This window comes from Corvus moneduloides, chromosome 6 (assembly GCF_009650955.1).
Source record: "Corvus moneduloides isolate bCorMon1 chromosome 6, bCorMon1.pri, whole genome shotgun sequence".
In the NCBI taxonomy this organism is placed as follows: domain Eukaryota; kingdom Metazoa; phylum Chordata; class Aves; order Passeriformes; family Corvidae; genus Corvus; species Corvus moneduloides.
In genome coordinates this window covers 41,250,843-41,278,683 of record NC_045481.1, presented here as the reverse complement: position 1 = coordinate 41,278,683, position 27,841 = coordinate 41,250,843, and the positions used below count along the sequence as shown (strand labels likewise).

Below are 27,841 nucleotides of genomic sequence, written 5' to 3'. Positions count from 1 at the left end.
GATGAACGTACCTGACAAAGTAAATAGACACCAAAGAGAGCACTTCCTCAGCCTTTTTCCAGAGTTATAACTGCAGCTGTAACCAGGATCATAAGGCAAAATCTGACTATCAGTCCATTTCTTTTGCCAGTAAAATCTACAGGTAAGAGCAATCTATTACTATCTTATTCCAATTGTGTTTTGCTTCAGCTGTAAAGTGTGGGGAATTATTTTTGTTTGCTTTGGACAATGGGTGTAGTTAATTTCTGGGGCATTCTAGTTCTGGATAAATGAAACTGTTGTTCTCATGGAGCACTGAACTCTGGTAAGACAACCAGCGTCTTTGGTTGGTACTTCTCCTCAAGAAGAATCTTTAGTTGGTACTTCTTTTGACCTGTGACAAGTCACTGAATTGCCCTGTGCTTCTCTTTCTTAAATGTAAAGTGGAAACAAGCTGTATGACTGTGTTGTGTAGTCATAAACACACAAGGTGTTTGCCTGTTCTGTAGTAGAAAACAAGATTGGAGTGACCACCAGCTGTATTTTTAAGAGTAATTATTTCCATGTGCCAACTTTTTTGGAACTGGACCAGTGTAGTGGGATGAGTGTTAGTCAACTCACCGTTGTTTGGCTGGTAGGGGAGAATACGCTAGATATTGGGATGGAGAAGTTGCATGTGGAACCAAATCAAACTCGGGATGATCAAACCAGCAGATCTAAATAGTTTTGTGGCAGTCTCCTGGATGGGTCTGCACCCCTGTAATGCACGCTAGTGAGAAGAAACAGTGGGGTCTGGCAGAGATACTGAGGTCAGACTCAACATTGCATGCACGCACAAGTTGTGCTTTGAGGACTGGGTTCACTCAGTGTCAGAGGAAATGGGCCTTTAAAAGATTGGAGCTGGCTTCGAATTGGAACAATCCTAGGATTGTTCAGGCACTGCTTAGATACATGTCTTCATGACCCTCGATGAAGTCCAGTATTAAGGGAAGTGGCTGAGAAATATTAGGAAATATTTCTGAGCTATCACAGGGAAGCGGTGAGATCCCACAGTGTAAGAAAAGAGTGCATGTAGCGATAGCTTTGAAGAAAGGAGAAAAGGAAGCGAAACAAACTAGGTAGTAGTCACCCCAGTTGCCATTTCTGGAAAAAGTGGGACAAACGAGCTGTGTATAAGCCTATAGAAGATAACAAAGTGGTAAGTCGCAGGTACACAGGCCTGTCAAGAAGAAATCCTATCAGAGCCACCTGCCCTCTGTTTTCTGACAGAGGAACCAACCAGGGAAGAGAAAGAAGATGTTCTATACTCTGGCTTGGCTAAGGTTTTCCATATTCCTTCACATGATATTCATAAGGAGCTATGGACTCAGATCCCATGTGAAACTCCAGGAATTTGAGTCACTGTCCCATGGAAAAGCTTATTCGCTGAATAGCTTTTTCTTTGGAGCTTTGCATCAAATGGGAGGGAGCAATGTGGGGACTCTTGTCATTAATGGCTTCAGAGGTCCAACAGAGATAATGCTTGTCAAATGTGATGGTAGTGTCATGCTCGCGGGCGTGCAAACGCATGGGAGAACAGGGTCAGAATTCAAAGGGGTCTTCAGGTGCTGGAGGACGAAATGAAATAATATTCAATCTGGAGAGGTACAAAATAGGAATGAGTAATCCACTGCACAAATACAAGGTAGGTGACAGCTTGCAGGACAGCAAGTGGTTTTAAGGGATCACAAAATGAGTTTTTCAAGTGCTTTGCTACTGCTAAGAGACCATCCTTATCCTGGGACAAACAGACATGAATATAGTCTCTGAAACAGCCTCCTTTCTCTGCTTAGCACTGGTGGGTTTTTGGATTGAGTGTTACACCTGTGGATTGCAGATTTCACAAAAACCATAGATTAGTTTAAGAGAGTTGAGACAAGAAAAACAAAAACAATCAGATGTCTAGAGAAGATATTCTCTACATTTTTTCAATTTGTACACTAACCTCTCAGCTTGTTATGAAAGAAAGAAGAAAAGCAATTGTCTGAGTCAGTGCTAGATAGGATAAGAACTCTCCCTTACAACTTGCATTGTAGCAGGAGAGATAAGGGTTAGCCTTTAGAAAGCCCTTCTCATTCCAAATGTAGAAAAGCACTGAATAAGTTGCTTAGGAGAGTTTGGGAGTCTTTTAAGTGAGATTTCAAAAACTTTGCATCTTCCAGGAACTGACATGGTAGTGCTGCCACAGGTAGAGATGTAAATAACAAGAGAACAACAGAGAAGCCCGATAGGATAGCTGTGCAAACCAGGGAAGCCTTTGGGCAAACAAGTTTCTTTTTCAGTCTCAAGCTGTTGATAATCTTACTGTGAAACAGACCAGACAGTGTCCCTGTCAGTCTGTGCCACTGGCAGGAGACATCACTCAGTAACAAAAGAGGTGTTTGTCAGCCTGTTTAGAAACAAAAGTAACAGCACCACCTGTGCACTTCTGTTGACTATTTCCGTCTTATTGTAGTCTCCAAATACTAATGGCAGGTTGTGCAACTGTGGGAACAAGAGAATCTTCTCCCCAGCTTCAATTTAAGTGTCTGGGGGCCGCTGGCTTTAAAGGGATTTTAAGTTCTAGTACTGGATCCATGTGAGAAATTAGAAGGATTTCCACTCTTGGGAGACTTGACTTCCATCCAAACCACTTCCACGTTTCTTTCCCTGGCCCTTTCCATGCACTACTTTGAAGGGAAGATAGACTCTTAGCAGCATTGGCAAATATCTACTTACAGCTATCAAAACCTTTTGCTAATCTGACTTCTGGTTATCTCTTCTTTCCAGACAGCAATCAATCCAGTGTGGTTATTTTAATTTAAATATTAGCATAAAATTACTACCAGCCTTACTTAAAAATTTATTTCAGGCAGCTCAAAAACCTCCCTCTCATTCACTCCCTTGCACAGCCGGACAGTGATAGTTTCCCCAGCCTGCTCTCAGGAAGTTTGCATTAAAATAGTATTTAAAAATGGGACTTCATTTTTGGGCCACATCAAGTTCAGATAATGATAGCACAGCTGGATGAGACACCAAAGAGTTGTACAGCTCAGGCAGTTGCCATTACACTGGGGCCCACAGGGTCTCAGGCTGTTCCCTGAGGTATTGGTAATTACACAAGGACAATGATATTCCTGGGAGCAATTGCTGACTTTTGACAACATCATTGAAGCTTTTGCACAAGATGGGGAGAATGAGGGAAGGAGAATACAAAGGTCTCTATCTCTCATGAACCAACTGCAAAGAAAAGCTTAAAAAGAGAAAAAAGAATAAAAGAGTATTTTGTAGCAGTTGCTAAGAAAGCATGACAATATGTGAGGGGACTATCCCTTTTTGGGGATTATATTTGGCTCAGGAAAGCAGAAGCTGAGCACAGCTGAGCTGGACGGATTCATTGATGCTGTCTTTGTAGCTCTCTGATCAAGGCAAGCAGTTACAAGTTTCGTGGCTCAGCCTCAGACACAAGGCTACCAGTAAGTGTTATGACCATTTGTTATTCTCAGGCCTGGCAGAGCAGATAAGAAGGCCAGGGTGAGAACGATGATCTGCTGTCAGTGCAGTGAGGCTACACCAGGAAAGCTGTGGGGCTCCAGCAGGACTGAGTTGCACTGGCAGAGCCCTGTGAAAACCAAGGACACCTGTAGCAGTGGATGCACTCAAAAAACTGCACTGATACCATCACCCCTCCCTAGAAAAGACTCTGTGTGAGTGAACAGGTCCTTTTGGGGGACATTAGAAGTATCCTGCTTGGCTCTTAGCTATGCTACTGGAAATGAGATCCCAGTTTCAGCTCATGTAGTTAACTCAGGCAAAAGCAGTATAAGCTCCTCACTATTGTAAGTTAAAATACAGAAGAATTCTCACCCATGGTTTTATATAGAAATTGAATTCCAACTGTTTATTGTATGACACCAAACATGGAGGTCTCTATGTCTATCTTTAGCATCAGATAAGGGCAGTTAGCCTGCTCTTCCTTGGGCCGGCTTTTCTCTTTTAAGGCAAATGTGACTGATCCTGAATATGCCTTATGTAAAACTAGAGAGACAAAAAAAATATCATGGCAACTGAAGGGCACAGTCCAACCACACACAGGGAGAGAAATGGGTTGATACCTGATTTTGTTGTGTCATTACTTGAGGATTTTTATCTCTTGTATGTACCTTAGTAAATACTCAGTGAATCTAAGTTTGGAGGCCACAAAAGGGACTGAGGGGTTTTTGGCTTGGTGTCTGTAGGTTCTGAAATGACCCATGTCATCTTCTGGCATCAGAGAGGGCAAAAACATTTGCAAAGAACTCCCAGACCAGAGTCAGCCCATAGAAGCAGCAATGGCCAAAAAAGAAAGAAACCAAACAAAAATGCATGCCTGACTAATATAAACAACATACCAAGAGGGAAGCAATTACTAGTGCCCATTTTCTAGCTAGAGCCAGTAGCTCTTCTTTACATCTATGCCCTTGAACATGACTTTTCCTTGCAGTCCTCTTCCACTATCAGTGGCTATGAAGAAACTGCAAACAGAGGTCCCTTTGTCAGATGCCACACCATGTCCTTCATGGCGAAGGCTCTCAGGGTTTCTTTCTCTAGGGCAATGCAAAATCTCTGTATTTAGAAAAGGAAGGTTTCAATGACCCCTTCAAGGAACTTAAATGTACATGTGAATCTGCAAGTGCTGAGGTGCCTTTGCTTGCCTTGGCCTTGGTGCCTGGCAAGCCTTAGTGGAGAACATGAAGCACTGCAAGAGCTTTCTCTGCATATAGGATGGCAAGTGTCAGTGTCATATGGAAAGTTAAATTTATTTGCCTTAATACATATATTTGGTTTGATTTCTTGCTGGCAGCATCAGTCACTGTTACTTCACCCTGAAGAAGAAAACACAGGCCCTGTCACTCCCTAGTGGTGTGCTCATTAATTTAGCAGAAGTGCTATCTGCTCCTGCCCTGAAATTTGCCACCATTTCAACTGTAACATAGGCACTTATTCAGTCACAACTTACAGAAATCATATTATGGCAGCTATATCTACAGAAATGTAGATATCTTGAAGAAGAGAATGGTTTATAAGACTCTGGATCCATTTCTTCTCTTGAATCCCCCTAGCAAATGAATTTAAACACTCAGATTCCCTTTATCTCTGTTTGTTGTTAGTCACAGGGTTAGCCAGTACTTGAAATACCCCCAGTCCAACCACCACTTCCTGCTCCAGGGAATACCATTAAATATTTGCATGGGATGAGTAAGCAGACTTGGCTCTTATCAAAGTAATTTGCACAGAAAGTGTGAAAACCACAATTCCTTAATTGTTTGTGTAGATGTCACACTGACTTCGAGGGTGGAAAACACTCACCACTTCCAATAGCTCCCTCTGCCCACAGTGGGACAGGTCCTGTGGGTCTGCTCAGAGTTTCCCAGGAAATGCAATGTGCTGTTTAATCGTGTACAAAACTGACACTTGGGGGGAAAGAAAGAAGAATCAGTCCCAGAAAGTCTGGGAGCTGAACAGCCAAACTCTTATTTTCTTCTGCAGTTTTCGTTGTCCAGCTCCACTTTACAAAATATTTTTGAAGGCTGTCCTACTGCCCTCTGTGGGTTTTACTGTGAAGTACCTTAAATAACCTTGTGGGTATGTGTTGGGATATGACTCCCTCAGAAACTTTTGCTTCTCTTCTCTCATGTCCATGTGCTGCAGCTGCTTATTAGAGTGATACCTTAATTTAACAAAGCCAGCTGTACACTCCCCACCCCTTCATGTGCCTGCCAATGCAATAAGAAGCCTAAGAGAAGGTATCTGTAATGGCTGTTTGGTCTTGCTGGTTCTGAAAGCCAGTGAGATATAATAAACTCATCTCCAAATAAACAAACAGAAATAGAAGAATTAGTAATAAGTTTGGAAGGAAGATCCTGGTACGTATGAGATCCTGCCTTAGTTTTGGTTGAGGTGCTTTGTTTCAGTCAGCATTTTGTGGTTTTCAGGGACTGGCCTGAGGGGTTTTGCAGGAAATTGAGTGGATAATCAATATTACTAAGAAGCTTTATAACTAGGAAGTCTATGAAGCAGAAGGGGTGTTTTCCATTTCTTTACAATGGTCAGTTTTTAGAGAACGTAAAAATAAAGGCTGCTTTGGCTTCAGCTGCTCAGTGCCTCTTGGCAATCTGGGGAATCAGATGAAGAACAGAGGGTGCCTAGGGGTGCTCTTCTGCACCATCACTGGCCAGAGCAGTAGCTCAGATCCAGGCAAATTAGCAGAATTAAGAGGGTTTTAACTTGTTCCCATTTGTTTGATAACATGGCAAAATATCATATTTATTTATACTATCTACCAAACTGGAGAGATGCATGAAGGTTTTTGTCTCAACGGTCGATTTGGACTTTAATCTGTAAACTGCAATTATTGCAATGAATTTTTACTACAGCCACCTCTTAGGGAATAGACCTGTCTGCTCACCTAGTCTGGTTCCAAGGCAGTGTGTAAATGGGCATCAGGTGGTTGTGGTCACGGTGGTCACGGTGCTTCTGGGCTTTACTTAGGTGCTGCCAGCAGCCACTACACATCCTGGGGAAGAAACCTTCCTCTGATCTATGGCATTGTAAGAGCCAACCCAGCATCCTTTCCCATGCTGGAGGCTCTTGAAAACAGTTGTGTTTTACTTGACTGCATCAGAAACTTCCCTTTACACTGAACCATGGAGAACCATGCACTGAACTTCTGGAAAACAGGCCTGCTGGGCAACTGGCCCTCCTGTTCAATCTCTTGCTAACACATTCCCAGCCTGCCAGGGTCCCACACACGTTCCTTCTCACCTGTAGGTTTCCATGCAAACCCGCTGTGCCAGGCAGAGGAAGGTAGCCGGGGCTGGAGAACCCTCTGCAGGGACCTTTCTCCTGTCACCACGACAGCCACGCCCACCTGGAAGGGACACCTCCAGCCCACGGCGGCTCCTCCGCACTGCCAAGGTGCATGGAGCCCAAAGACCAGAGAGGTCCTGCTGTTGGAAGCCTTGGCTCAGGGGGTGTCAGCAGTGGGAGCTGCCAAATGCCCTCTCCTCTGGGAGAGGATGCAAAGGGCGTTCTTTGGGAGAGGGAAGCAGCATGACAGTGGAGATGCTAACCCAAATGCTGCTTGCTATGAGCCATCCTCTTTGCAGCATGAAGGCATCTATAATTTTAAGGCTTTATTATTATTATTATTAAATCCTCTGTAATTACAAAATAATTTATCAATATTACCATCTGTCACTGAACTGAGTTGCAAGACCTCCATTACTTTAGTAAAATTTTTGCTACCAAAACCATCATGATGGCTGTCATATTTCCCAGCTGAAGGCCTGATACTCAATGAGCCCCTTCCTCTCAACTTCCAGATGTGCTGGAAACAAACAGAAATTCTAGGGCTTTCATTTCAGTGCTGTCTGTGACCGTACCATTGAGGAAGAGATTTGACAAAAGTTTATTTTGAATATCATTGCTTATGGGCACTGGGAGAGGAGCACAGTCCCCTGCTCCAGTGGCCTGGAATGTGTAGGGCAAGCATTGCTGTCTAAGATTTAGCTGATCATCAACCAGTTGCATCAATGCCTTGGAGTCCTATAATAAGCTAAAAGTAATGAAATAGTGAAGCTTAATACCATTTTTTAGAGGAGGTATGTTCAGGATCACATGTCATGGGTTGTTGGAAATGGAGCTGTGACATGCATTTTGCAGGGAAGGAATCTGTAACTGAGGCGTTCAGGTGTCATCGGTTGAGATGAACCTGAGGCACGAAATTCTTTGAATGCAAGGAAGGAACTCCATGACAGCATTTGGTTTGCATTCCTGAGCTTGCTGCATGAAAAGGAAAGGTAGAGAGGGTTTTTTTTTACAAAGGAATATTAAAAGAATTACCCTGTCTTGGATACATCAAATTAGGTGGCACCTGTACTTTTGTCACTTAAACAGGTGTACAAAACCCTTTAGAAAATAAAGCCTTTCTTTTTGGTTTTGGAATTTTCAGTGGATTGCTCTGTGCACATTTTAACATCACTTCTTGCACTGTGGAAACATAGCCCCCTCCTAATCCTCTTTTCCATTTGAATTAGAAAAGCAGCTCAAAGAAATGGCAGGTGAAACAAGTATCTCAGCAATATACCAGCACATGACATGTTCCTGCTCAACCCCATGCTTGTCTGATACATGGTTGCAATGGAAGCTCTCCATTTCATTTTAAAAATCAAGTTTCCACTTTACAAGGCATAAGAAGGTGAAAACAACTGAACCATGAAAAATAGTTCAAGGTTTGTTATATTGTTTTATATCATGAATCTAGGTTCCATTCCTTTTAATGTTTGCATTTTGAAACAGTGGTTCTTTCTGAAGCCAGGATATATGTCAAGTTACTTTCGAGAATGCTGTGCTGCTGCCTGGCTAAGTTATGGCCCCCAGGTATAACAGGCTATAGCCAAGCTCTCAGGCTTCTTTGAAAAGCTTTTTTAAAAGACTATTCCATGCTGCCTTTAATCTATTTATATTTACTATTAAACTTATATCATCAATGGCTCTATTCATTGTTGCCCTGGTCTTTGTGTACTCCAGTACACAATCTATGTAAAAGTCCTTATATAACTATGTACTTGTAGAACACAGAGTGCCATTCCCATGGAAAAAAAAAAAAAAAAAAAATGCCAGGAAAGTAAAAGTACACCTTATGGGCATGTGGAAATACAAATGCTATTTCAGCAGACAACTAAAAAATCCAAACTACTCTCTGGTCATAATTTATTAAGAAAGGTAGCATGATTTTTAAAGCTAAGTACTTTTAGTTTGTTTTTTTGTTTGTTTTTTTTTTTTTTTAAAGCTAAGTCTTTTTGCCTCTTTTTTTTTAATTGCCTCCCACCTCACTGCCCACCCCCCACCTGAGACAGTATTCAAAGTATTTCATGAAATATAGCAAAGATTTAGATTTTTGTTTCCATTTCACAGACTGAGAAATGGAATCATAGAGGCTATGAATGATTTATTAAAATCCAGAGTGAAGGTAATAACAGTTGGATAAAAACCCTAGTGCTGCTATGAAGTAGATCTTTTGGTCGAAGAGCAAAATCTCAGACTTAGTATGTGCTTCACCACCTGTACTTCGGCCACAGGTGATACAGGATATGGACACTACGTTTCATTCTGGTTTCCTCATTAATTACTGATTTATGTTTGTACTTGCTGCCTGAGGGCTCAGTCCTTATCCTGCCAGACTGGGCTCTGGACTGAAATTTCCGAACCGATGTGGCACGGTGCTGCTAGCTCTGTCCCGTAGCGTGGCTTGAGGCCACCTCCACGGCTGATGCGGCAGGATAGCTCTGTGAAGTCGAACTCCGCAATTACAGATCCCTGCAGGGAATTTGACCTGCTGGTGTAGAGGAAAAGGAAGAAATCTTGCATTCGCTCTCGATAGTCCTTCAGCCCTCTAAGAGATGTGGCAGAGGACGCGCTGGGTGCTTGGTGGGATTTGAACCACACAGCTCACTGATGGTGGGGTGTAAACAAAGGAGCGAACTGGTGTAATGCCTGGTCACTCCCGACGGACAGACGTGAGGCACAAGTCCTTCGCCGGCGTCCCGGGGCCGCGGGCACTGCCCCGTCCCCGTGCGTGTCCCCGAGCGGTGCCCGAGGGACACGGGGACAGGGGGACAGCCGCTGTCAGGGGCTGCCGCCGCCCCCCGCAGCTCTCGCCAGGCCGGGCCCGCCCCCCGCAAAGCCGCCGCCAGTGTCCCGGCCCGGGGGCGCGGCGGGAGCTGGGCCCGCTCCACCGGCGGCATTCGGCAGCACCGCTCCCGAGGGCTCGGCCTCGCCGGGGCCGCAGCCGGGGCTGATGCGGGCGAAGCCGTGCCGGGCCGTGCCTGGCAGCGCCGGGCGGGGCGGGGCGGGGCGGGGCCGCGGTGCCGAGCGCCGTGAGGGGAGGCGCGGCTGTGGCGCGGCTGTGGCTCGGCACGGCCCGGCACGGGGTGATGCAGCACGGCCCCGTCGGTGCTGCCTCCTCCCGGGCCGGGACGTGCAGAGGGACGGACGGCAGGAGGCTGGGAGGGAGGGAAAGAGGCAGGGTGGGAGGGATCCCACGGCGCCGCTCGGAGCCCGGCCTGGCCCCGGGAGCGCGACAAGTGCCTGGCACGGGATAGTTATCCCGGAATAAGGCTGCACGCATGTGCGTCACCCCGGATGTGAACATGCCGGCCCGGCTCCCCGCTAGCTCGCTCCGCCTGGCTCCAGCGGATGGGCTGAGCCGTGCCGAGCCGAGCCGTGCCGTGCCGAGCCGTGCCCGAGGCCCTGCAGCCCGGTAGGGGCCGGGGGAGGCCGGGCCGCCCGGGCGCCCTCGAGGGCTGAGGTGCGAGAGCCCCTCCCGGCGGGGCAGAGGCAGGTGCGCAGCCCGGGGCGAGCGGCGGGCGGGACCCCGGGAGCGATGGATTTTCGTGGGAAGAAGTACGAGCGCGGCAGTAACTGGTCGGACCCCGAGGTGGTGGAGCTGCTGCAGCTCTGGGCCGACGAGTCGGTGCAGATAGAGCTGGAGAGCTGCTTGCGCAACCAGCACGTCTTCAACCGCATCGCCGAGGTGCTGCGGGAGAAGGGCATCCACCGGACGGGCGACCAGTGCCGGGAGAAGATCAAGAAGATGAAGCTGGAGTACCGGCGGATCAAGGACAATAGCAAGACCCCGCGGGGCGGGCGGACGTGGAAGTTCTACGAGGTGATGGACCGGGTGCTGACCAGCCGGCCGGCCCTGGCCTATGGCTCCCTGAGCAGCAGCATGATGGCTCAGCAGGTGCTGCAGGGCAGCATGGTGGAGAGCTACCACCACCAGTTTGCCTCCTCCACCCTGCCCTTTGGACACTCCCAGCACCCTGAGCTGATGGAAATCAAATGTGAGGAGGTGAACTCTGATGGCCACAGCTTGACCCCAGAGCCCCCACAAGCCATGTCTTACCAGCAGGGCTCCCCTGAAGAACAGGAGATGGAGAGAGCCTTCTTGGAGAGGGCCCAGAATGACTCTCCCATCTCCAGGGTGGAGATTCCCATTGAAACCAGTGTTTCACCTTCAGGTAGGGAAGGTTTTACATTCATTCCACCATAAGGTTTCTGCCCATTTTCCCAGAGAGAGAAGATTATTTCTGGTGCAGAGATAAACACTTGGTTTTCTCAATGACATTTGGATCCCAAAAAGCTTTAAAGTAGAAGGCTGATTTTATGGTCTTCTGGCCACTCCCAAAATGCAGGTATCTTGCTGCGGATAAATATAGTCTGGAATTACTGAGCTAGGCTATATATTGTGTATGAAGTCCAAAGGGCTCCATAAGGTGGGCTAGTTAGATTTCTGCATATAATGCTGACAGTAATTACCTTGTTGAAAAAAACCCATTGGCATGCTTTTTGGTATCATTTGAACATAACCAGAGCTTTCTGTGCTCCTCATGCTGAATTGTACTGGGAGACCTTCTTCTGCCATGGTTGCACTATAAACGTGCAGGTGAAACTGTCCTTGCAGTGTTTTAAAATATATTCCAGATCTAACATTTTAGCCCACTTGACAGTGAAGAGTACTTGGGAATAATCATTGCCTGGCTTTCTGAGCTATTCAGTGGGACTTGGAAAGAAGATATTTTTGAAAGTCACTGGCAGAAACAGTGTATTTGTTTCCAGGAGATGAGACTCCTGCACTGGAAGTGCAGTTGGCATTGCTTAGCTGCCAGGAAGGGTACAGTCTGGGCATCCTGGGGATTTCAAACCGGTCTAGGACTGATGGAAGACCATGAATTGTTGGAGAAGAAGAGGTAGTAACAAACGTGAGGTTAATGTCTGAGGTCAGGAAGAAATGGTATGTCCCCTTGGCTGTGGTGCTTGCATAGTTAGCCTGGTGGAGAGAACTTATGATCATTTGGGTTAATACAGAGGCTATGTAAGGGGCTGGGGCTGGCAGCACCATGGTGTGCCCAATGTGGATGGTAAAAGCAAACTTAAAAAAATGTTTGCAAACCTCAGCATGTACCGGACAGGTTTTACTTTGTTTTTTCTGTAAACCCTACAGGGTGTTCTTAGGACAGGCAGGGGAAGGCAGCAAAGCATGCCCGTGCCACTTTGCTTGCTGCACTTTTTCTTCCTTTTGTGTATTCACAGGTTTCAGTGAGCCAAACATGGCAAACTCATCACGGATCCAGAATGTTGTTCCCCGGCCTGGCTTCTCTGCTTTGCATCGGCTGAGAAAAAAGCGGAAAGGCCAGCGCATGAGGGACCCACTCGATGATCTCCTGCTGAAGACTCTGACGTCTCAGCGGGCCATGGAAGAGCGCTTTCTGCAGATGGAAGAACGCCGATTTCAGCGAGATTTGGATGCGGAGGAGCGTCGGATGCAACTGGAGCAGCGCCGGTTTGAACTGGAGCGGGAACACGAGTTTCGCATGTTCAATGTCTTTGCTCAAATGCTCAGCATCCTAAAGCAGAGTCATAGTGGCTCCTCCTCTGTTGCCATGCCTCGGGGTTTGGACTTCAGCCAGGCACTGTCCGAAATTGAGGGAATGGGAGGAAGAGGGGGCAACTTGCAAGAGATGAGGGTTCGGCCGCTTGCAAAGAGGAGGGTTGACGTGCATGGCTTCTGTAACCCCAGTGGCTTCCAGAGAAGCCCCTACCTCTCTGCTCGCGGAAACTTTGCCAGCATTTTTCAGGGCTCCTCTGAGGAAGGGTACAAAGCTTATCATGCTGACAAGTATGATGAAGACAAGAACCCCAATGTGAGTAAGAACCTCAAAGTGTTTTCCTGGCTTCCTTGTTAGGAAATAAGTTTCTTAGAGGTTTGCTGACGGATATGCTAAAGGTGTGGGGTTTTTTTGATCTCACTAATACAAGGTGAGTCAAACTGTTTGTTTAAGGAAAAGAAATTAAAAGTAGCTTTGCAGATCATCTAGGTATTAAAGATGAACGCTGTGTTCAGCTCAGGTTTGCACACTCTGATTTCTCTACCAGGGTAATAATAGCAGTAGCAGACCTTGAAAGATGTAAGAAATCTGCAGGAAGGCAGCTCGTGTTCCTCGTTCCACCTCATCACCTCTATTGCCCAACTGAGGACCATCTCTGATTATCTGACTATATCTGATTATTGCAGGTGATGGGTGCAGGAAATAGGCCTTTTTTTTATTTTTTAAATTTTTAAAATTTTAATATCACTCAGCACTTTTTCTTCCCGTTTACACTCAGCTGCTCAGTTTTAAGTAGCTAATCGTAGCCCTCTTGTGGCACAAAGACTGAGTGTTAATACTTCATGGCAAACTATTACTGAGTAACCAGTAAATATAAATAACAATTTATATGTGGATTACTTCTAAGTAGATCCTTCATTCACGTACTGAACTACTTGAAACTTTAAAAATATTTTATTCTTAGCCCTGACTTTCATTGCCTGTGTTGAGGTGGTGAAAACTAGATTGTTAAACTAGAAACACATAGGGAAGTTTTTGTTACAAGGTGTATTATGAGATACAGACTGCTGCTTGTACCAACTGTTGTCTATGTAAGAGGTAGCTTTTTTAAACAAATACCTAAAATTAGACTTGTACTTTAATAATATCAGAAGTGTACAGTTGTTTAGATTTTCTTTCACATTTTAAAAATTTATTTACTCAAAACTCTTCCAAGAATGAAAATGTGCTACTAGATTTGAACTCTTCAGGATCTAATACCATACTAAATATGGCCAAATCATAAACCTGGAACTGTAGGGTCATCTCTCCAGAGGGGAAAATTCGGAATTTTAACTACTTGTCATGACTACATGTTTATATGGCTTCTGAGCAAATCAGTAGAGTGGAATAGTAATTACTGATAAACAAATACTTTTAAGTTAAAGAAATATATCCAAAACCTTGTTAGAACCACTGCAGAAGGGTAAACCTTTGTTTTTTTTCAGAATTGTTTTAGGTTTTTTTTCTTAGGTGCATATACCAGTGAGTGAATTCAACATTAAGTTAAACATGTTCTGTAAAGAAGTATAAACCATTAATACGTGTTCATTTACAGTTTATTGACTAAGAAGCCGAGTGCTTAGGGTATATATGGAAACATACACACATAGATGCATGTCTTGAGTTATATATGGTGAAGTTTATGTGAACTGTGTTTTGACTTTTCCTTGGTAAGCTTTTTGGAGGCAATTCAGTGAAGTGATGGCTAAGGTGATGTACTTACATGTTTTATGTGTCTGTAAACAATACACTGTTTCTTTTTCTAGGGTATAATAAACTTTGGCACCAGTGAGAACAAGCTCTGCTTTGACCTGATGTCGAAGCGGGTAAGTTCTATTCCAAAATAAACCACAGAATTTGCTTTGCAGTTCCTCTTCAAAGCTTGCACTTTCCTAGAGTTACTGCTGTTACTCAGGTTTCTCTGGTAAAGTTTTTCATTGCGAATTTTAAATTTGTTGGAAGTCACTTTTGAATCCAACTACTTGTACATTTATTTATTTTATTTTTCCAGAAGGATAGGAACATGGGTGTTTTTCTTTTCCTCTTCATAATGGGTTTCTCTCTGGGGATGTACTTATTTCAGAAAACTAGATGAAAATAAGATAAATTTTATTTTCCCCTGCTGACAGTAGATGATTTAATACAGATGTTTTGAAATTAGTTTTGAACTCTATTTTTGAGGATCTTCACATCTGTCCATTATAAAGTCACACGACTTGGAGGCCCGGTTCTGAACTCACCTGAAATGTGAAAGAGTGGCAGCAGTGAAATCTCTCAAAATCAGGCTGGGTCAGCTGCTACCTGCTGGCTTTGTTCAGTTGCATCAGGCAGAAGAGTGGAGAACATAGCACAACTGAAAAAGTAGAAAAAGTCAGAAGGAAACAACAGAACTGTGCTGCAGAGGAATGCTTCTAGATTTCCATTAAAATCACTGCTGAGGTGGCAGACAGCCTTTGAGGTGGGCAGGTGGCACTTTTTCCTACCTGTAGCTACGTGCAGGGAGGGAAGGTGGCTCAGGGTTGGACAGTCAGTCTCTGCAGTTTGAAGTTCATGGTTGCTCCCATTCCACCACTTCCCACCTTCAAAATGTTCCTTGTTTTATTTCTGCCTGCCACTCCACTGACTCGGGGGATGCTACCCCTCTACCCCACCTTCCAGCTAAAAGAACAGGTAAGGCAGGGCTGCTGCCTGCCTGGAAAGATGTCTTCTAGGCTGCGTAGGTGATGCCTTCCTTCCTTCCTTCACTGTCCTTTCCCCTTTAAACCAGCACCATGTCTGCAGGAAGTAGTGCAGAGGGAGACAGTAGTCAGCTGCATCTTAATTAGCCCTTCTGTGAAAGTGAGTTGAGACAGCTATAGTGTTCATGCTTGTGGCAACAAGCAGAACAGAGGTATTGTTGCCAGCTTCTCAGTCCTTGCAGCCTTGAGTAACAGTGTGGATTCACTGAATGCAGCATCAGCTGGGATTGTAGGCAAATTTTTTTTTTGCTATTTGGGATTAAAAATACTTACTGCTGCCACTGAATAATGTATCCAATTTCTGTTTTCAACTTTTGACCCTTAAATTAGAGAATATTTTCTGGCATGAGATCTCAGATGCTCTTCCTTTAAGTTAGCCCATCTGGCTAACTTTCCTTACCCCTTAACACATTACTTTTAGGGGTTCTCTTCTTACTAATTCATAGTCATTTTTGGCCAAGTCTGCTGATATGTTTGATGTTTCATTCTCTAGATAAGTTTAGGAAAGAGATGTAAGGAGGAACAGTTCTTGGAGCTACATAGGCTCCAAGAACATCTACAGCTAAATAAAGGAACTTAAATCCTATAATACCAGGTTGTAATTCTGCATGGGATAAGGACAGTGTCTTTAAACTCCAGAGCTTGGCACCAGTTATGAAAACACCTATATAGCTTTGTTATCATGTGCAAAACTTTCACACTGCATGTGGAATTTCCCTTCTCCCTTGCACCATCACCTACTTGTGTCACCCCCACGTTTCCCTTTTTTAGTATTAACTCATAGATTTGGTTGCCATTAAATATTTGGAAGGGACATTGCACATAATACTTGTTTATTGCCTTTTTGTTTATCCAGAATGTTCTCTCTGCCTGTATCAATGGTGCGCTTTCCCTTGCAACTTCACAGAGCTGGATTATGTGAAACCGTGATATTTATAACCTTGGAAATAATAATAATAATAATAAAAATCAGTGTGCACACTTTATCTAATTATAAATATTGAAAAGGACTTCCACAGTTCAGGTCAATCTGTCTTTGAGATCAGAATGAACTTCTCATAAGGAACAAAGTGCCTGCCCTGGGGAATAATTATTAAGAAGATAATTTGATTTTTCTCCTGTCTTTTGGAAACTCCTCTTATACTTCAGCACTTACCAGAACTGGTCAGAAATATAAATCTGAAGAACCTGCAGCAGCTTGGAACTGAGACATAAATGAAAGCTGTAATTCATTAAAAAGAATAATGCATTGAAAGCTTATTAAAGAAAATACATATCTGACTCCAATTCAAATTCCTTTCTAACTCCTTCTGACAGTCTAGACCTGAGCTTTCACAACTGGGACTTATTTTTCCAGCCAAAAGCTGTTGTCCTCAGAGCTTGGGCAAAACACTCTTGGGGTTGCTTCATTTGCTGAGGAAGTCTTCTGTGGGCACCTTGGTTATGGGCATCGTGTGTTGCCTGTTCTGCATCCTTTTTGTAGATTTCTGTGCAAGTTTTGGCTGCAATAACTTAGCAGAAGCCCGTGGTTCATATAACCTGAAGGTATCACAGATCTGTTTGCTGGTCCTTGCTTCTCCAAGCTGCATTAATGTTGATGGTCAGTGGCTTTCCCAATCCAGTTTTACAACTGTTGAAGTTGCACAAGTGTCTGTGCAGGTGTGTGCCCATACATGGATCCTATCTCCATGTTTCCCTTATCAGAAACTGTGCTTTTAATGATTCTTCTCATTTCTCCCAGCTGACACAGGCTGATATGAATGTGATTGACCCTCCACTGCTTCAGTATCCTGACTGGAAAGGACATCTGTTGTAAGTCTTTTCTGTAGCACTTCTCTTTTTGCTTACTTGGTTAATAAACAGAATGGATGAATACAAACCTCTTCTGCTACATTCTCTAGTTAAAACTTTTCTAGGTCATTTAATCATATTTTCTTTGCAAAACTTTACATTAGCTCTCCTAGCAGCTCATCCAGTTAAAAGTCCTTTTACATGAGAGAAGATGCAAATTTTCTAAAGCAAACAGAGTTTTAAAAGCACTTGTATACATTAACAAATTGCGTAACTCCAAACAATTCTTTAAAACATAGTGAACACTTGGGGATGTTAATCCTTCTCTTCTGTGCTGGGTTAAAGTTCATCAAAAATGCATGCACCATTATAGACATTATCTGTAACACCTCTACTAGGTGTAAAAATCATGTCTATTCCATGGGCCTGAGCTATCCTGTGTTCTAGCTATTTTCACCAGACTTCACTGTCCCTGACTTTATTTTCCTAAGACGTGAACCTGATTTGGGAGCCCAGGCTCTTGGACAATATTGGAATCAATATTTGCTTTTGTGTATTTTCCAGTTTACGGGAGGAAGTGGCTCGATTTTTGACCTATTACTGCAAGGCCCCTGCACCCCTTAAAGCAGAGAATGTAGGTATCCCAGTGTCCATTAGTGTTGGTTCTAATGTATTGCCATTTGTTGGGAAACTGTTTGAAATTCTGGTTTTTTAAACAAATGATTTGATAAGAATGCAACCCGTTATCATGTACATGAGATTGATTCTTCATTTCAGTAGCTTTTGATTCACACTTCAGCCAAAACACTTCAGGTCTGCTGTACATTTGCCTCACGTTTCACTTGTGTGTGCCAACTCCTCCTTCCACTGCTCTCAGTGGGGCCTTATATCTTCATCTCCTTATTTAGCTCTGGGACCTACTATGCCTGTATCCCTCAGCCTTGACAAAGAGTGCCCGCTGTTTCAGCTGAGTTTCATATTATCCCATTCCTCTGTTATACCTCAGGACAAAGATTTGTGATTGAACCAAGAGTTAGTTTTAGCCTGTAAATTTGTGGTAATGTTGCTAGAAAGGCATCAAGACCTGAGTCTCTGCAGGACTTGCTGACTTGTGAGAGATACAGCCTGGACATGGGGGCCTGTGGAGGTCAGGGACTTCTGCCTCTGCTGAGTGCTGAAGGCAGCTGGAGCTGGTGCAGCCATTGCTTTTCTGGCTGCAGTAATTCAACAGAACCCCATACTTCATGGGGACTGAGGTTACCACTGATCTGTTTGCTGATCACTGCCTCTCCAAGGCACCAGATTCTTCCTGATACTTGGAATGAAACTCATGGTGCCTGTGAGCATTTGTCCTGTAGAAGCAGGAGTCAAACCTGCTTCTTTATGAGACAGTAGTTTCTACCTTTGCACAAATTTGGCAGGAGGTCTGTACTGCTGTTACCACAAAGAGATGATAACACATATTAACTGTTGAAAAGTATTTTGCTTTACTAACAGCTCAGAACTGCTCCCCAATTTTTTCCCTAGTTAAAGACTATTCTTTTTGTAAATTGCTTATTAGAATCAAGAATGGCACCAGAACAAAGTGTCTCTGAAGCGAAGAACAGGATTAAAGTTATTCTGGTAGAAGTGGGATTTCAGCAGGAAAATTCTAATAGAGAGTTGGGGAGAAAATTTATTTCAGTGATTTTGTCAGGAATTATTATTTTATAGTGTTGACTTGCTATGTATGGATTTATTACTAGCTGCTCTCTTTCTTCCTTAGGTGATTGTTTTAAATGGTTGTGGCTCTTTATTTTCTGCATTAGCGACAGTCCTTTGTGATCCAGGGGGTAAGTGGATGATTGGAACATAGTTTTGGGTTGGTTTGGTTTTTTTCTGCGGGGAAATAATGTGTTACTTTGTTTAAATACTGTTAGACAGAAGTGAACTATTGGAATTGGCATTGGCCTGCTGCAAAGTTCTTGTTTCCTGCAAGGTTGTGCTGTGAAATTCTTTATTTCCATGGTCTGCAGATGTCATGCACTCACACTTGATGCCTGCCCTGTCTGCCTTCACTGTTTTTGTGGTGCCCTGTTTTAGTTTGCTAGACTAGACATGGGCTATACTCATGTTTGCCTGGGCTCTTGCAGAAAATTAGAGAATTAATGTAAAAATAAAGCAAAGAAAGAGGCAGTAGCATTACAGTGTTTCGAGGGGGCACAGCTGTAAAAACACTTTCATGTTTAGCTAAAGCACATTAGGAGACAAGACTGTGACCTGTTGATAACCAACTTTGTTTTCTTGGTTCCAGAAGCTGTTCTGATTGCTACTCCCTTTTATGGTGGTATTACCCAGAGTGTCTTCCTCTATGGTAATGTCAAGCTGGTGTATGTCTATTTAGACAGTAAGGTAAGATCTGAGAGAGGGGAATAACAACCTCTGTAGTTAAACTGGAAAGTGCTCTGAGCTTTGGGAACCTCTGCAAGCAGTTCTCAGAGCAAGGGTACACTACAGGCAGTGGACATTTTCACTGTTTGTTTCTGGGAAAATATGCATGTAGCTTACAAGAAAGTAATTGGAGACTGTAAATCTGGATTCCGGTTTTGTCCTTTTCTTGTATCTTATTCCCAATAAGAGTCCCTGAAAGGAAAAAAAAAGATTATTTTGAACCTTGGAGAGAGAACTATGTCCTGTCCTACTGAAGCTGGCCCCAGGGTGGAAGAGCAGATGGAGACATTGCATTGCTTTAGTTATTCAAGGATAGCAAGGAAATTCTGTTTGTGGCCAGCCTCTGATGGCCATTTCTTTGATTTTATTTATTGACTTATTTATTCTGTCTGTCATATAAAAGGATAGGAATATGGTTGCTAGGTCATTATTGCTGGGGGTTTATTTTCTTTCGGGGAACATTTCTCAGTGGATTGGCTCAAGGCAGTCTCTTGAGAGAAACAACTTTGCCTTTTTTTATCTTTTTTATGTCTTGCAGATTACTGGAACAAACACTCGGCCTTTTCAGCTTACGGTGGAAAAACTGGAAAAAGCCTTGCAAGATGCCCGAGCAGAGGTGAGTCTAGCTGAGCTTCACATTACCACCTAAGTTTACAAGCTATTGGAGACACCACATCCCATAAGAGGCCTAAAGATCAAAACATTTTCAAAACCTACCACCTGGCTTTCTGGTTGTCCTTGTAGACTGACTGGGATGAGGCTGCTTGCAGACTCAGGGGCGGTTCTAGGGGGAATCCCTCAGTGTTATGTCTGTCCAGTTTTGGTCACAGCAGGAAGGATAACCCAGACCCTTCACAAAGCACTGGAACCCATTCATATCAACAAAAAAAAATGTACTTGGCCATGCGCTAAAATTTGAGACTACCCAGGGTTTCTCCCTCAGAAAGTCCAGCTGGGTTACCTGAAAACTGACTGCTCTACACAGCAGGGCAGATGAATCCACTAAGAATACTGAGAGTTTTTACAGGAGGAAAATCTAGAGGATAAAATGGAAGTGAAAATCACTTTTCTTAAGTGCTAGTCTGTAAGTTTGGCATTGTCCTAAATCTCATATTTGTTTAGCTGCATCTTTGAATTGTTACCAGCTCTGACATCTCCAGTCAAGTGTGCTCTAAATGAGTACACTTTGCGTCCACCTAACTCAAATTCTCATCTTTCTTGCCACATTCATGGACAGTCTTCAGTAGTTTATTACTGCCCAATTACTGATGCAGCTCAGAGAAAGTGCTTCCATGCTGGGAGCATGTGAGACCATCTTTCTCATTAACTGGTTGACCAGATGGCAACCAATTACTTGGCGGTGGCAATCCCTGCTTTTCAAAATCATAGATTAATTCTTTAATATTTTTCTCAGTTCACTTTACAAATGATTTAATTAAAAAAAAAAATCTTAATATGTGGCTGAAAATTTTCTCATGCGAATCTAACCTTTGAGGTGAAAAGTCATGGTGGAAGCTTCAGGGGAATCCTGTGTCACACTCAAGTGAGGGACTGTTTAAGTAGAGGGACTGCAAATGTATCCCATGATGGGTACTCTCTTAGTAGTGTTATTTGCATTCTGCAGGGTGTCACTGTAAGAGCCTTAATTCTTCTGAATCCCCAAAATCCCCTTGGGGACATCTACTCCTTGTCAGAGCTACGGGATTACCTGGAATTTGCTAAAAGGTATGTCACTTTGGAAGGCTGAGCTATCCTGAGTCAGATACAGCTTTCAGAATCTGGTGGACTACTTGCTGTCCCTGAATTTATCTGTGCATATCTTTTAAGTCAGGCAGATAGTCTATTCTTCACACACATTGGTGGACTTAAGAAGGAGGGGACTGCTGGGAACATGGACCATGCAGTTATCTGGGGTGACAAAGCAGCTTGCATCAAAGAATGCAGGTTTTATTTTTCAGTAATCCTAGGAAGCACTATGGTGCTGTGCTTCCCCGGTAGGAAGCTGAGTTCTTTTCCTCTCAGTTTCTCTGTATTTGTAAAGACAAGGAAGTATATCAATATGGGTTCCCAGCTTCATCATGGATCAGAATATTATTTGAGATTCAGAATCTATGAGATGCTGAGTGGATGGTGATGCAACTTACTCTACATGGGTAGTACATACAGGAATTAATTTTCAATAGTACATTGGATATGATAGGATTTTTGTCTTGTTATATGGTTGCAGTAGGTGACAGTTAAGTGCATATACTTCAAATCACTTCAAGGTACACAAAATAGATAAGTTGAGAAAAATTGCTTTCTTTCTGCAAAATTTGGCATCCCCTCTTCTTTGTATAAAGCAAGTATTTGCAGGTCTGAATTTGTCTCTGCTTCTAATCCAGAAGCAGCCTTCTTTTGTAATCTCCATTTTGTCCTTTTGCAGACATGAATTGCATGTGATAGTAGATGAGATCTACATGCTGTCAGTTTTTGATGAATCAGCCACGTTTCACAGTGTCCTAGGCATGGACAGGTAAAAGCAGCTCCTATTTCCCTGGCCATCTTCCAGTGACAGTTCAACATGCTGCCTTGCTGAGAACTTGTGACTGGAAGTTAAGTCATGAGCTAGCAAATTCTAAATCCACCTTACATTGATTTCTTTCTTCTTCTTTTTTTTTTTTTTGGCAATTTCTAAATGGCAAATGCATTTTGTCCAATACAATCTAGCAAGTAAAAAATGGTAGCTAGCTTTTTATTGTGGTATACTTTTCAATGTGTGCATCAGTATTTGGTTATGGCAGTCCCCAAAACTGAAAACAGGTTTCTCATTTGTTGAAGGTGATGCTTTTCTTCCTACCTAAAAATCTTTTTCCCATGTTGATACTTGCAAAGACTTTTTGTTGCTGTTTACTTCCTTTTTTTCCATAGAGTAGTCCCAGATCACAGTAGTATTACAGACTGGATAATGGCTTTTTTAGGTATTGTTTTAATGAGATGAAAAGCTTTTAATATCTTTTTTAAAATAAGGTGGGGTGTTGAGGGTTCATTTCTTTTTTTAATTTCTAGTCTTCACCAGTGGTGCTAGCTTTCTTTCTGCGCTCATTTGCAAGGAAATAAAATATACTTGGTTAAGTGTTAGCTCAGTGCTGCTGGGCTTAGATGTAAAGGAACCTTGCTTTTGATTCTTGACAAATACATTGGCAGAAGCCTGATTTGTATGAGCTTCATATATTCAGGAAATCGGTGTGTAAAATGTAGCACTTGTAAGCATCTGGGTCTCTGAAATATTTGAAGATTCTGTCTAAAACTACTTCCCGGGGGTTCCTAGCTTCTAAAGTTAGGTCACATTTGAATTTTCCCTGCTTGACTGCTGTTCCGTGGTGCACTGTGTATCACTGTGTAATGCTGCCTCTCTGTTTCTGCAATGCTGCACTGGTGATCCAAAAGCTTCAGCACCTATGACACTAACTGCCCATCTGCATCCTTCTACATACAGATTGCCTGATCCACAGCGGACTCACGTGATGTGGGGCATAACCAAGGTGAGTGCTGCTTGTTATCATGCTGTGCCTTTGTGGCTGGTAGGTTTTGGTCTGGGCTCCTCAGGTTCCTCATGCTGGAAAGATCAAGTTAGAAGTAATAGGATCCCAGTTGTTCAGTGTAATAAAGTAGTCTCTCTGTGTCCTCTTCAGGATTTTGCTGTTTCTGGGATTCGTTTTGGTACTTTATATACAGAGAACCAAGATGTAGCTAATGCAGTGGCTTCTTTGTGTTATTTCCACGGGGTTTGTGGACCTGTCCAGCACAAGGTTGCACAGCTGCTTAGAGACAGAGGTGAGTCAGTAGCTCCATGTACAATCCTCTGCCATTCTGTGTTTCCTGGAAGATCTCCCCTCCCCTTACTTTCCTTAGCGTCTCCTCTTTGTACAACTTAATTGACAGTCTTCTGTTACCCTGAAGCTGCCCATGCAACACGAGGCTGACAGCTCTGCAGAAAAGGACCATTTCTGCAGATCTCCTGATCAGCAGGGTTAGAGGAGCAGCTTGAAAGAAGTGTGGTAGCTATTTGTACAGAAATTGCTAGTGTTGTATAGAACCAGCTGAGCAGAAACAAAAAACACGCTTGTGGGACAAGGGAAATGGGAGTGGCCTTCTAACTCTGCCCAGGATGGAATGCTAGCAGTCCATGACAACTAAGAACTATAAGTGTAGGGAAACTTCCTCAGGAAGGTCAAGGAGATACTCTTCTGCACAGACATGAAACTGCAAAATACTTCTTGCCTGTCTTTTTGTTATTTGACGAAACAGAAAACAAAAGGAGGTGAAGTGTGAAGCAGAGAAAAGACACTGTTTCGGAAGCTTGAACAGATCTGAATACTTTCTCAGTTTGTGATGCTTTTCTTAATCATCTTCTTCTGGTCAGACTGGATCAACCAGGTGTACCTGAGGGCCAACCATGCCCGCCTAAAAGCTGCCCATACATATGTGACAGATGAGCTGAAGACACTTGGGGTTCCTTTTCTCAACCGCAACGCAGGCTTCTTTGTCTGGATTGACTTCCGAAAGGTTGGTAGTCTTAGGAACTGAGGCTTCTCCTGGGGTGAGGGCAGGCATGTAGTGCAACTGCATCTAGAGGAAAGGTTAATACTGTGACAAGCTTTTTGTTTTAACAAATCTGTTGTCTGATGAGGAAGGGGAAGGACTGCCAGATGTTTCAGTGTACTCTTTTCCATTCGTCTATCTGTGAACTTCCCTCCTTGCAGGAATCTTACTACTCTCAAGCCACTTCCCTCCCCATTTCTTCCTTTGTATCACAACTGCTGTACTTCAGAGGTAAAAGGTGTCTCCCTTGGCCTTTGCAGACCTCATGGGAATCACAAATTCATGAGGATCTCAGTGATGTAGTCTATATGTTACTAACCTCTGGCCCTTCTGATGACTCTCCTAGTACCTTAAGACAGGCACATTTGAGGAGGAGTTGCTGCTCTGGAAGCGTTTTCTGGATAATAAGGTCCTCCTGTCATGCGGAAAAGCCTTTGAGTGCAGTGAACCCGGATGGTTCCGCATCATCTTTGCTGACAAGACCCACCGGCTGCAGTTAGGCGAGTAATGTTTTCTTCTCTTTTTCCTCCCACCACAATTTCTGCAGCACTGTTCCCTTCTCTTCTTAATCCTAAACTCAGCCTGTTATTATCCTCTTGTCTTCTATGTTTTTTCTCACTTTTTCCATCTTCCTTTTCTGGATCTGGTGGGTTTGGAGACACTCATGGCTTAAACTAATCCACTAGTGTTTCTCCTCCTTATACCGCTGCAGGTATGCAACGGATACGCAAGGTTTTGGAAGAGCGTGAGCAGGAGATACTGGCTGAGGAGAAGGAGCAGCCTTGTCAATCAGATCAGGATGGCAAAGCAGATAGCACAGATGAAGTCATTTTTGTATCCCGCCACCAGGAGCCTACCTGTGCCAGTAGCTCCAGCCTTGGTGACCTCATTGGCCTCCTGCAGCAACAGATGCGTTCCTCTGACTGGCTACAGAAAAACACAGCGGAGCAGTTCGCCCAGGAAAAGCCAGAGATCTATGATGTGTTCAACAAACTGGTGGGGAAGCAGTAGGGGTCAGCGTGCCTTCAGGGGCATTCCTGAGCAGTGACTGACCCTGGGCCCCTAACAACTCAGCAGTGACTTCCAGCAAATAATATATTTTCTGTATAGCAAGAAAATTACTTTGTAAGCCCCCTCCTCTCCCCCCTGTTTGAGATCTCTAATTTGTACTATATAGGTGTATTTCCTTGGATTGGGGTGAGGGTAGGGAATGGGGGGGCTGTCTTGTTTGCGTGCTGCTCTCTGTCCTGCGGCATCATTGTATTTTATATTTCATTTCTAATGAATATGCTCTTAACTCTCTTATAAGGTCCTGTGGTGTAAATTTTATTCTTCTTCACACTTTCCAAAAAGACAGAGACTTTAGATTGTTAAGTTATGTGAAGTTTCCCTTTTCTTAAATGATGATCAGATGTAACTATTTTGGGGCCAGCTGTCACAAAGGGGTGTATTTGGGAGATAGAATCTAGTGTCAGCCCTAACTTAGCCCCAGCTAAAGGTAGATAAGCATGTGCATGGATTCATGTGCATGAGTGAGGCTGTTAGGACCATAGTCATCTAGACTGAGTTCTATAAAGCTTTTTGTTTTGCGTTGGTTTCCAGTCTAACCTCAGATCAGACAGTATCCACCACCCTCGGTTGGTGAAATGTCCGGTTTTGTTTTTATTCTTCTTTTTTATATTCATATAAATAAACTGCATCCATTGGCCTCTTGGCAGAATGTCCAGAAAAGAGCTACAAATGGAGAGGCAATTGAAAGTAGATGTTCTTTTTGCATCCTTCCTACTCCTGGAAGTCCATCCCTTGTGGTTAATGATGACATATATTGGCAGAAGAGTGCAGAGAATGCTTCTGCCACCATGCTAGGTGTACCTGCATGTACACCTGCTTCTGTCACCTACCACAGGCATCTAAGGAGGCATCTTCCACCATTATCAGGATAATTCATGCAATTTTTTTCTGTGTCTGTCAATTTGCAGGGTAATTTTTTTGACTAAACAGTATTCTTTTGTCTCTTTCCTCTCTTTCCTATTTTAAGACCCTGCTTTCTGTATGCTGGTGATAGAATATTTCAACTGGAAAGCTTCTTTCCCAGATAAAAAACTCTTTAACTTCTGATACTATAAAATTTAGGTATCCTAAAGGAATTGGAGCTGTTTTCTGCATACATATTAATCGAGAATTGAAGGACATTGCCCATGAAAACTGAATAGAAGTGCACCTTTCCCCTCCTCATAGAATTTGGCAGATGGTCATGAGTGACAAAAGCACATGTCTGCATCATAAACTAAATTACCAAAGCATTGGCAACAAATAATTAATGCAACCCCACTTTGCTGTGTGGTGATGGTGGAGAACTGCTTGGACAGTGAGAAGAAAGGTCTGAGCAGTGGCTGAAGAGGCTTGGACAGTGAGAATGAAAGTCCGAGCTTGTGGCTGCTGTGAGCAGTAACCGGTTCCTCCCTCAGAGGCCAGTGATGAGGTGATTGGTAAGATCAGTATAAGGGATAGTTATAAACATAATATTTGCTTACTAGTTTGGCATTTGTCCATGAACAATATTTTAAAGTCCACAAAGAAAGCTATAGCAAAACAAAGGTCTCCTTCATGGAATGGAAGGTGAGATGTACAGCCAAAATACAAATGGACTTCCTGATTGTTCCTCTCTTATTTATGTACCCCAAGATGGACATGAACAGCAAAATTTTAGGGAGCAAGTTCTTTGGAATCAAGAACCAGGTAAGACATTAGTTAAAATGGTATTTCAGGGGATCCCTGCAACAAATTCAACCCATTAATTATTCCTAATTTTCTTTTGTTGTTCTGGTCACTCTTACAGTTGGAGTATGTGAATATACATTAGTAACAATTAATATAATATTTTTCACCCATATATATTTACTGCTTAGAAAGTAAGTTTATTGTATTGTCTCTGTGTGGATTCAGCTAGTAAAACACACCTCTGCAGGAAAGAGGTGCTTTCAGAATCCTCACAGCTAATATAGTATGGCCCACAGTCACTTATATCTGAGCTTGCTGTGACTCAACGGAACACACACGCACTTTGTTGCATGGAGTATTTTCCATGGTTTTTTTGAGTTTAACACCTGCCTGAGGACCTCTCCACTGAGGAATGTTAGCTTGGTCACAGAAAACAAAAATTTAACTGGAAATGAGGCAAGAGAAATATGGTCATGAGTCTGCTGTTGGAAAAAGCAGTGGGTTTTTTTGACTGCACAAACCCCATAAATTTTGCAAATGGCCTTTACTGGTTTACGAGAAGTAAACATGTAGCAAGTCCTGTGCATATGTATATAGAAGCTAAATCAATTCTTATTTGCTCTAAGAATACCCCTGAGAGGAAAAACACAGGTGCTGCATGTACAAATCGTTTGTTCTTTCTGCTACCTTCATGTTAGATGTTTTCTCTGCTTGATATATCTCGTAGTTGTTATTAATGACCTTTTTTTTTCCATGTGGCAAATCTCAACAGAAAAAAATATAGAGAAAAGATTAAGGACACTCTCATGCTGTCCCCACCCTCACATTTCTTTTGACCTTTTTGTCAAGCAATAGGCAAACACAGAAGCACCTCAAATGAAGCCAGTCAGATCTATGTTTTTAAAACTGCTGCGTTTCATCTAAAATAAGAAATGCCATCAAAACGAGTATAACAATGTGCCTTCATTGTTTGTACTCATTGTAATCAAACAAGATGATAAAATCCACTTTACATACAATTTTTGTGTTCCAGTTATCATTCATTTGAGCACAGAAAGGAACCTAGAAAGTTTCATGGTCCTTGCCATGTTCCAGTCACTCTCTCTC

The 27,841-nt window shown here is 43.2% G+C and overlaps 1 protein-coding gene across 2 annotated transcripts; it reads left to right on the top strand.

Annotated features, from left to right (window-relative positions):
- LOC116445801 (1-aminocyclopropane-1-carboxylate synthase-like protein 1) lies at window positions 1-25,318 on the top strand. Of its 2 annotated transcripts, none has more exons than XM_032112797.1 (15): window positions 1-142; window positions 12,133-12,743; window positions 14,237-14,296; window positions 16,950-17,020; window positions 17,564-17,633; window positions 18,765-18,831; window positions 19,293-19,390; window positions 19,968-20,045; window positions 21,054-21,154; window positions 21,855-21,944; window positions 22,908-22,953; window positions 23,104-23,245; window positions 23,835-23,977; window positions 24,360-24,513; window positions 24,726-25,318. In XM_032112797.1, the coding sequence occupies exons 2-15, from the start codon at window positions 12,150-12,152 to the stop codon at window positions 25,022-25,024; spliced, it is 2,013 nt and encodes a 670-aa protein (XP_031968688.1). In that variant the 5' UTR covers window positions 1-142; window positions 12,133-12,149; the 3' UTR covers window positions 25,025-25,318. The 2 variants fall into 2 exon arrangements, with proteins under 2 accessions (XP_031968688.1, XP_031968687.1); XM_032112796.1 differs by lacking the exon at window positions 1-142 and adding an exon at window positions 9,978-11,060.
- Window positions 25,319-27,841: the final 2,523 nt, after the last annotated feature.

Bases quoted from the DNA above. Each gene is read 5' to 3' on its own strand.
- LOC116445801 (XM_032112796.1), top strand. From the start codon at position 10,424: ATGGATTTTCGTGGGAAGAAGTACGAGCGCGGCAGTAACTGGTCGGAC. The intron at 20,046-21,053 runs GTGAGTCTAGCT...TGCATTCTGCAG, and splicing joins TGCAAGATGCCCGAGCAGAG to GGTGTCACTGTAAGAGCCTT. The intron at 21,945-22,907 runs GTAAAAGCAGCT...TTCTACATACAG, and splicing joins AGTGTCCTAGGCATGGACAG to ATTGCCTGATCCACAGCGGA.